The sequence below is a fragment of the Gastrolobium bilobum genome, unplaced genomic scaffold (assembly GCF_033153095.1).
Source record: "Gastrolobium bilobum isolate Gb01-03AN ecotype WA unplaced genomic scaffold, APGP_CSIRO_Gbil_v1 utg37764, whole genome shotgun sequence".
Taxonomy (NCBI): Eukaryota; Viridiplantae; Streptophyta; class Magnoliopsida; order Fabales; family Fabaceae; genus Gastrolobium; species Gastrolobium bilobum.
In genome coordinates, this window is record NW_026899900.1 from 46,043 (window position 1) to 58,856 (window position 12,814).

Here is a 12,814-nt window from a genome sequence, read left to right on the forward strand (position 1 = left end):
AAAATAATATAAGTTATGTGAGGATAAATACTTTTTTCATAATCTATAATCAAAGATAATAAATTTGCAAAATTAAAGCTGAATAATATTTTAGTTTATAATAAAGTAAATACGCCACTTGAATGAAAGAAATAACCTTAATTAATGAGAACTTAACACACATTTCTTTTCCAATTGATTCTTAAGGGAAATAATTGAGGTAGCCACATAGCCTCTGGGACTTCTGACACCGATTTATTATGGAAAGGTAAAAACGACAGCAACACTATTGCCCTACATTGCAGCAACTTGCATGGTTCTTGTGCAGCCACTTATTATATATAATAACCACACTCGATCATCACGTGAATATGTCATCACCTGCTAGCACTAGGAGTACGGTTTAAATGAAAGGCCTGATCCACATAACTTTTCTTCTATGATTTTGGATAATTTTTCTACCATTGAAGGGGAAAGGTAATTTACCCAATCCCCTATTTCAGCCTTACGAAACAAGTAATTTTTCTCAAAGTTCCTACCAAATGTTCCAGATTTATTTGCTTCCAACTCCTTCATCTTCTCAAAGCTACACAGCTGGATTATGTTTTCAATCACTCCACTACTTTCCTCCTCTCGAGTGAAAGGACAACCCAAGAACTCTGCCACTCTTTTCACATGAAAATTCACATCTTGTTTAAGGTCTTCATACTTCAAGAACAGAACCTTGTGTGGTCTAGCTATGCTTTCATTCCAATAACCAAGCATTTGGTTCCAAGATGGACCAAACCCAATTATCCCCTTGCAATACATTTCAAAAGCTTCCTCTAGTGCGAATGCTGGTAAAGACTCTGGCTTGATTTTGTTCATGAAAATCCAGGTAGAAACAAAAGTGTCAAAAGGGTTCCTGCATATGTAAATGATCCTACAATTGGACTCCTTGATTGACTTGGCCAGTGAAGGGAATGGAATGTGAGTACCAAAGAGTCTTGGCTCGGTCATGTTGGAGAGGTCAGGAACTTGGTCATGTGTATCCCCATAAACAGTGTATTCAAAGAAAGGAACAAGGTCATGGGGATTTGAAGTAAGCAATGGATGGTTCTCTAAGGTGGAAAAACGGTGTCGGTTGACAATGGCAAAGGTAAGGGCTTTCAACCACGTGGTACCAGATTTTGGAATGGTGGCCACAATAACATCACTGTCATTGGCTTGGAAGTGCTTTTGAAAAGTGATTATTGCTTGGATTTCAGCCGGCTGGCACCAAAAGTCTTGAAAGAGATAGAGATATCGTGTTCTCCAACCTTTCTCTTTGGGAAGAGAGAGAATAAGCTCCTTACATTCTTGGCTTAGGTTCTCCTCTCCTTCTGTTGTAGGCATAATGATAATTAGCAAGTAGTGAATGGCATGAGAATTTAAGTCACAAGAACCTACTATTTATAGCATCAACAAGTAGTTCAATGTTGAGGAAATTAAGTAATATGGGTTAAAGCACATTTCTAAAATTATTGGGCAAAAAAATTGTCGAATTAAAGTTAATTGAATAAGTTTTTTTAAATTAATGTAGTTAAATACATCATTGGTACTTATGAGACAATGATTTTGATGGGACTAATGTCATGTCAGCACCATATAGACAGTCATGTCATCGTAAAACATCGGAAAGCTTTAATTTTTCACTCGAGTATTTAAATAAGATGATTTTTTTTAATTTCACATAACTTTTTGAGATCTATGCAATGACAGCTCGTTTGGAATATTTTCGACAAATATAATTCAAATTTACAATAATAGTTCCACAATCACAAAAGTGTTTAAACTCAAAAGCTCCTAAGTTCTTTCCGAACCAACACCATGAACTATAGCATGTGTTATCAATTTCTTGGTCAAGTTTTCCCTCGGTTAGCCTCTGAGGCAACGATTTTTTCAACAGTAAGATCAGTACTTTATGTCTTTCCGTAAGAAGAAATATTGTTATCCGTTATTGTCTGTCCACGATGATGGAGAGGAAACCATTGTCATTATTTGTTATTATTGGATAGTTGAAAAATAAGAAAAGGAATTAAATAACATAATTCAATGAATGACATGTATTGTAGCTCATGGTGTTAGTTCAGAAAGAACTTGAGAGTTTCTAGATTTAAAAGTTTTTGTGATTGTGGTACCATTATTACAAATTCGAACTATATTTGTTGGAGATAAAATATGTTAAATGAGGAATCATTACGTAAATATCACAAAATTATATGTGAGATAAAAAAATTATTTAATTTGAATACTCGAATCAAAAGTTATGACCTTCTGAAATTTTACTACGACGAAATTGCTTATGTGGTGCTTACATAACATCAGTCCGTCAAGATCATTAACAGATTTGACTGTATTAATTGAAAAAAACTTTATCTAATTAATATTAAATGAGCAATTTTTGTCCTAAAAGTCTTAAAATGATGTTTTTGCTATCTAATATGGCTATTGAATTGTACACCGTATGTTAGTAGACGGTTATGCCCTTGACAATGATGGGACGAGCACAGGGGTAGGGAATAATGACAATGATGGGACGAGCACCAAGTTTTTTTTTTCCTTTCCCTTTTTGGCTTTTCAGTGTTAACTTTTAATAAAACAATTGTTTCCCTTTTTGGTTAGAAACTTTTGAGTCTTAACAGGGTAGGGATTACTTTGTTAATTGGAAAATAAAAAAAAAAAACGATTATAATTATTTGATATTTCTTAATAGAATATTATTATTTGATATTTCTTAATAGAATATTATTATTTGATATTATGTAACTCTCAATTTATATTTCTTATTTCTTAAAAAATTACATAGTAATGATAAGTATTTAAAGTTCATTATAGTTATATAATAATAAATTGAGAAGCATTTGAAGATAACTATAATATGTATAAACAAAAAGGAAAAGAGAAGAAGACAACTATAATTATAAAGTATTTTTTACATAATTATACTTTTTATGTTTATCGTTGAAATATTCAAGCAATTAATATGACGTTTTTAGATTTGTATCTTTTTGTATTATTCTTTAAATATTGATAAGTAATTGATAATGATAATTTTAGATAACGAGACATTAAAAGGATGAATTTGTACTATAAAATTGGATGAATTTCCTCCACCATATTATTATTATTCGGGATAAGTTATTCTGCCTAATCTTATTTTGCCTACATTTGCCTACCTCTCTCAACACCGTTAGATTACAATCTCATCAAACGGTAGAGATTTTCAGAATAAAATAAACCATTTTCTCCTTTCTTTCTTCTTATTGCCTCCCACATTTTTTCTCTCTCCTCCCCTTTCTTTCTATCAATTTGCGTAGTTTACAACCTATATTTAAATTTGAATATAAACCCATGCAATGATTAATGGCATGATGGTTCTGCTGGATGAGTATAATTTTCAAAATTTTTTGAATCTGATATAATTGAACACGACAGAAATCACAAAATTACAAAAAAACGAAAATCACGAATAAGCCGTCATTTGAATTAATCCATGATTATCGTAATGTTTCTACTTTGATGTTGAAATTTGAAACAAATCAACTTATATCCTTCTTCTTATCTTGTTTTTCACCTTGAAAAGGGGGGGGGGAAGATATATGTTTTCTCTATGTTACATGTAACACCCCGTATATATCCGATTTGTTATCATATCATCGTATTAAGCCACGCTTAATTTAAAAATGCGAAATATCTTTTTCTGTTCAATTATGACGCCATTATCATTAGCCAAGTTGAATTACTTAATTCATTTCATAAAACATCGCCTGTATGTAAATTGCAAAAGACAGCTAACTGAAATACCTCAATATATATATATAGCATAAATGTGTCTCTAGTCACGGAACTACAACACGTAGACCGGACAACCCTGATAGTTTATACAACTCAAGCTAAAAGTACTAACATCAATGTGGCATGGACAAACCTCATGCTCACCAAATAAGGCAACAAAGCCCACAAAAGAATCTCAACTCAAATATTAGTATAAAGACAGAAAACATAAACAACATCAAATATCCAGTCATGTCAGCATACAACATATATAACCAGCTAAGCTCCGGCCTCCTGCCGCCAGAGGTCTCAACCCCCGCATTACCTGAACCTGAAATATGTGCCCCAAATGTGGGGTGATGTAAGAACCCGCACCGTTAATTAATTAATTATGTGAAATTAGGAAATAATTTCATAATTAACCCTAATAATTATCACGAGGCTTAAATAAATGTAGTAAGTGATTAAGAATGCTGAAAGTCGATTTTCTGACGAAAAGTGCACATACCGGTTCTGCTACTCGGTATAAATGCGTACCGAAAAAGTATCCCGGAAAATTATAATAAGTGCATGATAATTCCTAGAATAATATATAGGACTTGTAAAACGAGTTTCAAGTTAAAATAATGAGAACTGGTGCCAGAATCTGATATTGGCTATGGAAAGCGCGTACCGGAAAGGTGCTGCAAAAAATAAAATAAAAATATGATAAATCCTAGAAAAATGAGTAGGTTCAGATTTCAAAGTTTGGGATTGAAATGCTAAGCGTAGCAATTAGCGCTAATACTGTGTGCTTAAGGCTTAAAACACTATAAATACATTAGTTGACCCAAAACCCTAGGCCATAACATATTTCCTACGTGCTTGGGCGGCTGAAGTGCACACTTTGCACTGTTACATTGCTTTCCTCCTCCATTTCTTGAGCTTTGAGGCCACTTCCTTCATGAATTATTCTCCTAAACACTTGGTGTGGGTGAGAGTTAGCTTTGAGGCTGTGTTGTTGGCCTTCTTCTGAGTTGAGAGTGCTGCCTTGTGTGAAAGTGTGGGGCTGAGTTAGTAGGTGGTTGTGTTGGAGCCTTGTTCTTGGTTGTTGAAGCTCCAAGTGCTATCTTTGTGAAGAAAAAACCAAGTCTTGCTTGCCATTTTCGTTTTCTTGAGAAGTCAGAATAGATGGACTAAGTTGTGAGCTCCAAGAGCCTTCTTTTGCTGAGTTCCAAGCTTGGGTAAGTTGTACCAACCATGATCTTGAGTTTAATGCTTAAAAATGGAACCTTGATGCATGTAATGAACCTTTGATCATAACCTAAGGTTGGGTAATGTTAAACACACCTAAAATCGCATGTTTGAGCCTCTGTATGCATGAAAAGAACTATCTTTGGGAAGGATATCTCGCGAAATGCAGAACTGTATTCTGTCGTGAAATATTCGGATATGGATATCCGGATATGGATATCCAGATATGATATCCGGATATGTGATATCCGGATATGCCCCCGACATATATCCGGATATTCTGGGTTTCCGAGAACAGTAACGGTATTGTTCATACAGAATTGAGTTAGGGGTTAGTGGACCCTAGATTGTGGAAGTTGAACTTCTGTAATGATTAAGTTAAGTCAGAATCATGTGATTAAGGGCTTGAGGCTTTGTAAGAAGCCTAAAGACTTGAAACTGAAAGTTAAATGACCTTGAAGGACGAAGCATATGAGAAGGAAAAACAAAAAATTTCATGCGAAATCACACATGCAATCAAGACTCATGCTTTAAGACAACATGATGTTACCTTTGTTTGTGATTTAAACACCAAGGAGATCAGTGTCAGGTTTGAAGGGTTCAAACCCTCTAACGTTGATCCACACCACCCCACGTCAAGATGCAAGAACTCTTCTTGAAAAGCCACCAATTGATCACCACAAAAGCTTGCTAGGCGTCCAATGTGTGAAGGAGGAGGCTAGGTAAAGGTGTTTAGAAGAGTGAAATTTTTCAGCTTAAAAATTCACAAAAGTGGTGCATGAATTTGATGATCTATGGCTAGGTTATTTTTCAAAACCTCTTAAGAAAAACCCCAATAAAAGGATGACCAAAGGAGATGAGAGAACTATCAAAATTGGATCAGATTTTTCTCTAAAAATCTGACCATAAGTAGCGCCCAATAGAGAGGAAAAATGGAGTTGTTGCAAAATCAAATCTTGCCAACAACCTCCTATCATATCCTCATGATATCAAGTCAATATCTTAACAAAAATCTGACTTAACAACCATCATATGGCAAGCCATAAGGTGCGCCCAATTCAGCCCCAAAAACAGTCCAGATACGTTGTGCAGTTGCATTCAAATTTGAACCAACTAGCTCACTGATTCTCTCAACAAACCAAATCTGATTTGGAGCTTATTTGGTTGACAAGATGACACTCACAACAACCAAAGTGGCGCCCCAAATTCAGCCTTGGATGTGATCAAAGATCTCCTCTTGATCCTAGGGATTTGTTCCAACAAGATCTTATCTTATCCTTTTGTTATGAAACAACTTTTCATAGCCAATTCAAATTCGAATTCAAACATTTAAATTCAAACGTTCAAAGATTAAAATTCAAAATTCAAATTCAAAATTTAAATTCTAAATTCTAAATTCAAATTTCAAAATTCAAATTCAAAATTCAAAATTCAAAATTCAAAATTCAAAATTCAAAATTCAAATTTCAAATTCAAAATTCGAATTTCAAAATTCAAATTCAAAATTCAATTTCAAAATTCAAATTTCAAGTTCAAAATTCAAAATTTAAATATTTGATAATTAATTTAACTAATTAAATTAATTAGTAATGTCCTGGACCATCCAAGCCCATTACATGATCCATGCGTCCTTTTCCCTTTTAGGTGGGCTTCCAAACTTCTTCTTGGGCTAACAACCATTATTAGGCCCAATACCTTTAATGCTATATCATCATGACAATAAGGTGTTAGTGTGTGACCCATTAGACCCAACATAGCCACTGACATAAATGGGCTTGGGCCCAACAAGCCCACAACCCATCTAATGACAACACAGAGCACTAGCAATGCTTTGTTGCCCCAGAGCTAGTTAGGTTAATGACTTAATCATCCTATTATACATATTTGGTTACCGTATGTATTTCCTTTCGTCACGGTTACCTTCCCATTAAACCTAGGGCAAGGAAACGTATCAACCCTTGCGGTTTAGGGTAAGCTTTATTCGAAATAGGAAATCTTCAATTTACTAACTCTAAAGGCAGATCATCTCATGATCTCTTTTATTATGCATAGATTCCCGAGTCCTGTAAATGTCATCCCAATTTCTCCGATTTACAGATAACCTAATCCCTTACAGAGATTTGACGAATTCCTTCAGCTTATCACCCTAGGCATGTGCTCTTTCAGGACATGCCCAAAAGTATACCTATGAGTCTCTATGTTTCAAGCAGACGAGGTATACAATCAAAACATGCCTTCTAGAACACAGTCTAGGTGACAACTTATGGTCTAAGGAAAGACATACCCAAATATTAAGAGATTGCTCTAATGATACTTTTGTAAGATTTCCTCATAGAGTCTCTTTGTGGTTCTGTTCAGTGCGAGCTATACTCTTATAGGTCCACCCACGATTTTAGCTAAGACATCTCCATATCTATAGCTCATGAGGTCTTTACCTTGCATCCGAATACAAGTAGATAAGTCGTGCTAGTCTTACCCAAGATCACTGATCCCCATTCTCAGTGTCTCTAGACTAGTAACATAAAATTAGGAATAAACATCCAGTATCCTTGAATCCTCATGATCGTGATCTCATCACAGATACTCAAGAGATACCTATTTTATTCCAAGGGGTTCATCCAGTTACTCATATAAAATATTAACTATAATATTGAGACAAAATATGAAACAGGATAAAGAGTGCTTTTTATTTATTTGCGACAATATAAAAGGTCCATATATGTCCTAATCTAATCAAAAGATTGTCTCTAGGACATCCATATATTAACAGAAACGCAAAGGAAAGGCGTTGTCTTTGTGTCTTATGCTTGTTAAGCATGATTATTGATATATTGTTGATCCGAAACAGATTGTGATTCTACTGTGTTTAGGCCTTGAGCATTGGTTGGACTCTTGGCTTGGATTGTTTGCTTGCAAGGTAAGCTTTCGTGTCCTCGGATTTGTCTGTTGTTTGTTCCACCAACCTCCATGGGAGGGTGGTTTATATGCATGGTATGCTTTTATGAAAGATGAAATATGCATTGATATGTGCCTGAGATGTATTAAATTAATTGTTGACTACTTGCACAATCAGACAGCGACTCTGGTGTGTAAGACATGTAGTGTATGAAAGTGATGTTGTCACTTACACGATCAGACAACGACTCTTATGTTTCGATGGGTCGCAGACGTGCATAATCCCTATCCTGTTCCCTGGCCAGTCGAACCGCATTTACATACATCTCATGATTAATGAGTTATAGTATTTAGCTCGTTGAGCAAGAGATTATACTGTCATGATATATATGCCTTAACATGAACATGCATTGAAATTAGTGCTTTTGAACTTATATTATACTTGTAAGTGAGCTTGGGACGGAAGAGTCCTTGAGGACCCCTTATCTTATTGAGATTTCTTGTTTAGAGATCTCACCCCACGTTTGGGGGCGCTTATTTCAGGTTCAGGTAATTTGGGGGCTGATGCCTCTGGCGGCAGGAGGCCGAAGCTTAGTTGATGATTATTGTTATATTTATGCTGACATGACTGGATTGGATGTTGTTTATGTTTTCCGTCTTATTATTATGTTGTTGATGTTGAGACTTATGTTGGGTTTGATGCTTTATTTGGGTGAGCATGGGGTTTGTCCACGCCACTTTGATTTCTGTTATGTTTAAGTTTAACTGGGTTGTATAAACTATCAGGGTTGTCCGGTCCACGTGTTGTAGTTCCGTGACTAGAGTCATACTTATGTTGTTTATGCTATTAGGTATTTCAGTTAGCTGTCTTTTGCAATGTTTTGAAAATGAATTAAGTATTCAACTTGGCTAAGTATAATGACGTCATAATTGAAAAGAAAAAAGATATTCCGCAATTTTAATTAAGCGCAGCTTAATACGATGATATTATAACATTACCGGATATATACAGGGTGTTACAGGTGAGATCTCTAAAAATAAATCTCAGTAAGACAAGGGGTCCTCAAGGATCTTCCACCCCAAGCTCACTTACACGAGCAATATAAGTTCAAAAGCATTTAACAATATAAGTTCCAAAACTATGCAGTGCAACAGATATTCATGCCATGTGTGTTATCACTATTCTACTGGCCAGAGAAATGCAGGACGTACGTCTACAACCCCACAATAAGTACAAGGAACACCGCTTACACCTCACCCACAACCTCACCCTCTTGTATGTACCACATACTCAGGCTTACCGTATAGGTGGAACACCACATGCATATCATAAAGGCACTCGCATATAACAGCTCAACAACATTTCACAAATCAATATATCATGAAAATAACATCATGCATATAACCATACCCCCATGGGACATGGTGGAACCGACAATGGCTAAACCGAGGACACGAAAGCTTACCTTGCAAGCTAACAATCCAAGCCAAGAGTCCACACAAGCTCAAGGCCCAAACACAACAGAATAACAATCTTTTTCGGACCATCAATATATCAATAATCATACTTAACAAGTATAAGACACAAAGACAATGCCTTTCTTTTACGTTTTACGTCTTTAGGCTTCTCACAAAGCCACAAGCCCTTAATCACTTAGATTCTGACTTACATAATCATTACAGAAGTCCACAGTAGCCAATCATGGGTCCACAAACCCAAAATAATATTATGTATGAACAGTACCTTCATTGTTCACGAAAACCCAGAATATCCGAATATTTGTCGGGGGCATATCCGGATATCAATATCCGGATATTTAGATCCCTATATCCGGATATCTATATCCGGATATCCATATCCGGATATCAATATCCGGATATTTCTAACCCAATATCCGGATATTTCGCGACAGAACTCAGATTCTGCATTTCGCGAGATATCAATCCAAAGGTTCCATTTTTACCGATTACAGAAGCTTAAACATGCATTTCTAGGTGTGTTTAACCTTACCCAACCTTAAGTTATGATCTTTAGCTTAAACATGCATTTCTAGCTTAAACATGCATCAAGGTTCCATTTTTAAGCATTAAAACTCATGATCATGGTTGGTACAACTTACCCAAGCTTCAAACAGAAGCACAAGGTGCTCTTGGAGCTCACTTGAAGCTCCTAAAGTCTAGCACACACAAGGACACGAAAATGGTGCACACACAAGGTCCTTCCTCTCCAAAGGTTGCTCCTTGAAGCCACTCAACCAAGAACAAAGACTCCACAACACCCAAACCCACAAGTCAGCCCTCAACACTTCCCCAAACAGAACCCTCAACTCAGCAAAAGTTGAGCTTCACCCTCACAAGGCACTCACTCAAGTGTTTACAAGGAGAAAGTGAAGAGAAAAGGAAGAAAATGGGTCACAAGGCTCACAAAATGGGTGAAGAAGCCATGGAATAGAGTAAGGAGAAACTGGTCAGCCTCCAAGTCATGTATTCTGAATGTATGGCCTAGGGTTTTGGGCCAATCATGCCTATTTATAGCGGTTTAACACTTAAACACACAGTATTAGCATTAATAGCTACGCTTAGCATTTTAATCCCAAACTTAGGATTTTGAACCTACTCATTTTTCTAAGATTTGTCATATTTTTATTTTATTTTTCGCAACACCTTTCCGGTACGCGTTTTTCCATAGCCATTATCAGTTATGGCACCAGTTCTCATTATTTTAACTTGAAACTTGTTTACAAGTCCTATATATTATTCTAGTGACATATACACACTTTTTATAATTTTCCGGGATACTTCATCGGCACGCAATTATACCGAGTAGCAGAACCGGTATCTGCACTTTTCGTCCGAAAAATGACTTTCAGCATTATTACTCACTTACTATAATTATCTAAGCCTCATAATAATTATTAGGGTCAATTATGGAATTATTTCCTAATTTCACATAATTAATTAATTAACTTCCTTAATTAACGGTGCGGGTTCTTACATTACGCACAACAACATGCCTACCTGGTTCCATAATATAAGGCAATGTTATTAAACTCGGCCTGGTCATCGACCCGGTCGAGGTACCGGGTCACTGGTTCAACCGCATGACCCGGTAAGTATATACAAATACCTGTAAAATATGATACCAATTCCAAAAATTCTAATTTGAAAAGCAATAAATCACACAACATTTTCCAACAAAAGATCCAACAAACATATAATATTTGTCCTGTCCTTAAACATTTAATATCCATCACAAGTCTACAACAATAGCTTTTGTCACTATCAAGAGAAAACAAACAGATCAAATTGCTAGCACAAGAACATATAATTATGCCCAACGAGGCAAAGTTGTGTCAATTAATTCATGTTCTCCTTCTTCATTGCCTTCAGTTTGATTTGCACTTTCCATGGTGTTGTCTTGTGCCTCATCTTCATCATCATCATCCAAATTTAGTTGATCTAAAACAAATGCCAATTTTTCATGTATGTTAGTTATTAACATGAAGTAGTCAAACAATCAAATAATCATAAAACAATAAGTAAACACACCTGCTTCATCCAAAGTTGGTTGAATGGACATATGTGCAAGCTCCGTCCGTAAAACTTCCATTTCTTCAACTGTTAAGTATGGTGGTAATTTTGGCAGCATGAGACACAACAACATTTACTTCCTCTAACTTTCCAAAGTCTTGTAACATCAAATTTATACAATGAGCAGCACAAGGAGACCAAAAAATAGTAGGAAACTCAGCCTCCAATAACTCTAACACCACATCTTTAAAAAGCTTATACAATAAATCTGCAGTTTTTGAAGCATTAGAAGCATCAACCGACTTCAGAAAAATAGTTCCTTTTGGGCAATAAACTAGAAAATTGATAAGAGTTCTCCTACAACGATTAGTCCACCCATCTGCCATAATAGTACATCTTGTTTGCTTCCAAGCAGTGCGATAACTCTCAAAAAGTTTCTTGACTTTGGCAACCCACTTATTCAACAAATGACCACGAACTCTGTAAAAGTTTGGACCTTTATACCCTGGACCCATGCTACAAATAGCATCAATCATTGGCTGGTAATATGATGAATTAACAGCATTAAATGGAACACCAGCATCAATCATCCATTTGGAAATTGCGATGTCACACTTCTCCGTTACTTCTTTACTCTGCAACACACTTTTAATGCCAGGTTAAGCTCCAGGAGTTGTTCTAGGCATAAAATAAAAACCTAGAGGATTAATATTCTTCCCCTTTTGAGATGTAGAAGGAGCTTTTCTAGATGGATTTTCTAGCACTTCATCAACTGGTAGTACTTGATGTTCATCAGATGGATTACTATCTTGATATTCCTCTTGAACTTTTCTTTTTTTTTTGTTCCTGCACTCATCAATATTTTGCTTCATTTGAAAACGAACATCTACCGGAACCTTCTTGCATTGTTCAACTTGCCCTTCTTCTCCTGCCAAGTGGGTTTTAAGCCGATTGATGCCACCTCCCCTAATTATCTTATCACAATAAAGACACACTAGAACAACTTTTCCATTCTCTTCAACAAGTTGTTTACAGTGTGCCCAACTTGGATCAGTTTTTCCCCTGTGTTGATTTCTTTGAGATGAATGTTGAGATGAAATTTCTTGTGAGATTGGTGTTTCAGGTTGAGTAGAAGATATCTCTAGCTTTAATAAAATAAAAATTCCCTACAATAATTACAAGTTATTTGATATTGGTAATTTCATATATGCTGATTAGAGACAAATGCATGTATATATTTTTTGGAAGTTGTGAGAGCTTAGCCGATAGTGGTTAACAATTTAATAAATTATAGATTGTTAGAATTAAATTTGGCCCCATGTTTGGCTAGGTGGCATGGAAGTACTTGAATCATGAACATGGAATTTGAAGTGTCTTAACT

The 12,814-nt window shown here is 35.7% G+C and overlaps 1 protein-coding gene across 1 annotated transcript; it reads right to left on the reverse strand.

Annotated features, from left to right (window-relative positions):
• Positions 1-369: 369 nt before the first annotated feature.
• Positions 370-1,353, reverse strand: LOC133294122 (cytosolic sulfotransferase 15-like). The gene has a single exon (XM_061492777.1). The coding sequence runs from the start codon at positions 1,351-1,353 to the stop codon at positions 370-372; it is 984 nt and encodes a 327-aa protein (XP_061348761.1).
• Between the last annotated feature and the right edge of the window lie 11,461 nt (positions 1,354-12,814).

Excerpts from the sequence above, each read along its gene's own strand:
- LOC133294122 (XM_061492777.1), bottom strand. The coding sequence starts at position 1,353 with ATGCCTACAACAGAAGGAGAGGAGAACCTAAGCCAAGAATGTAAGGAG.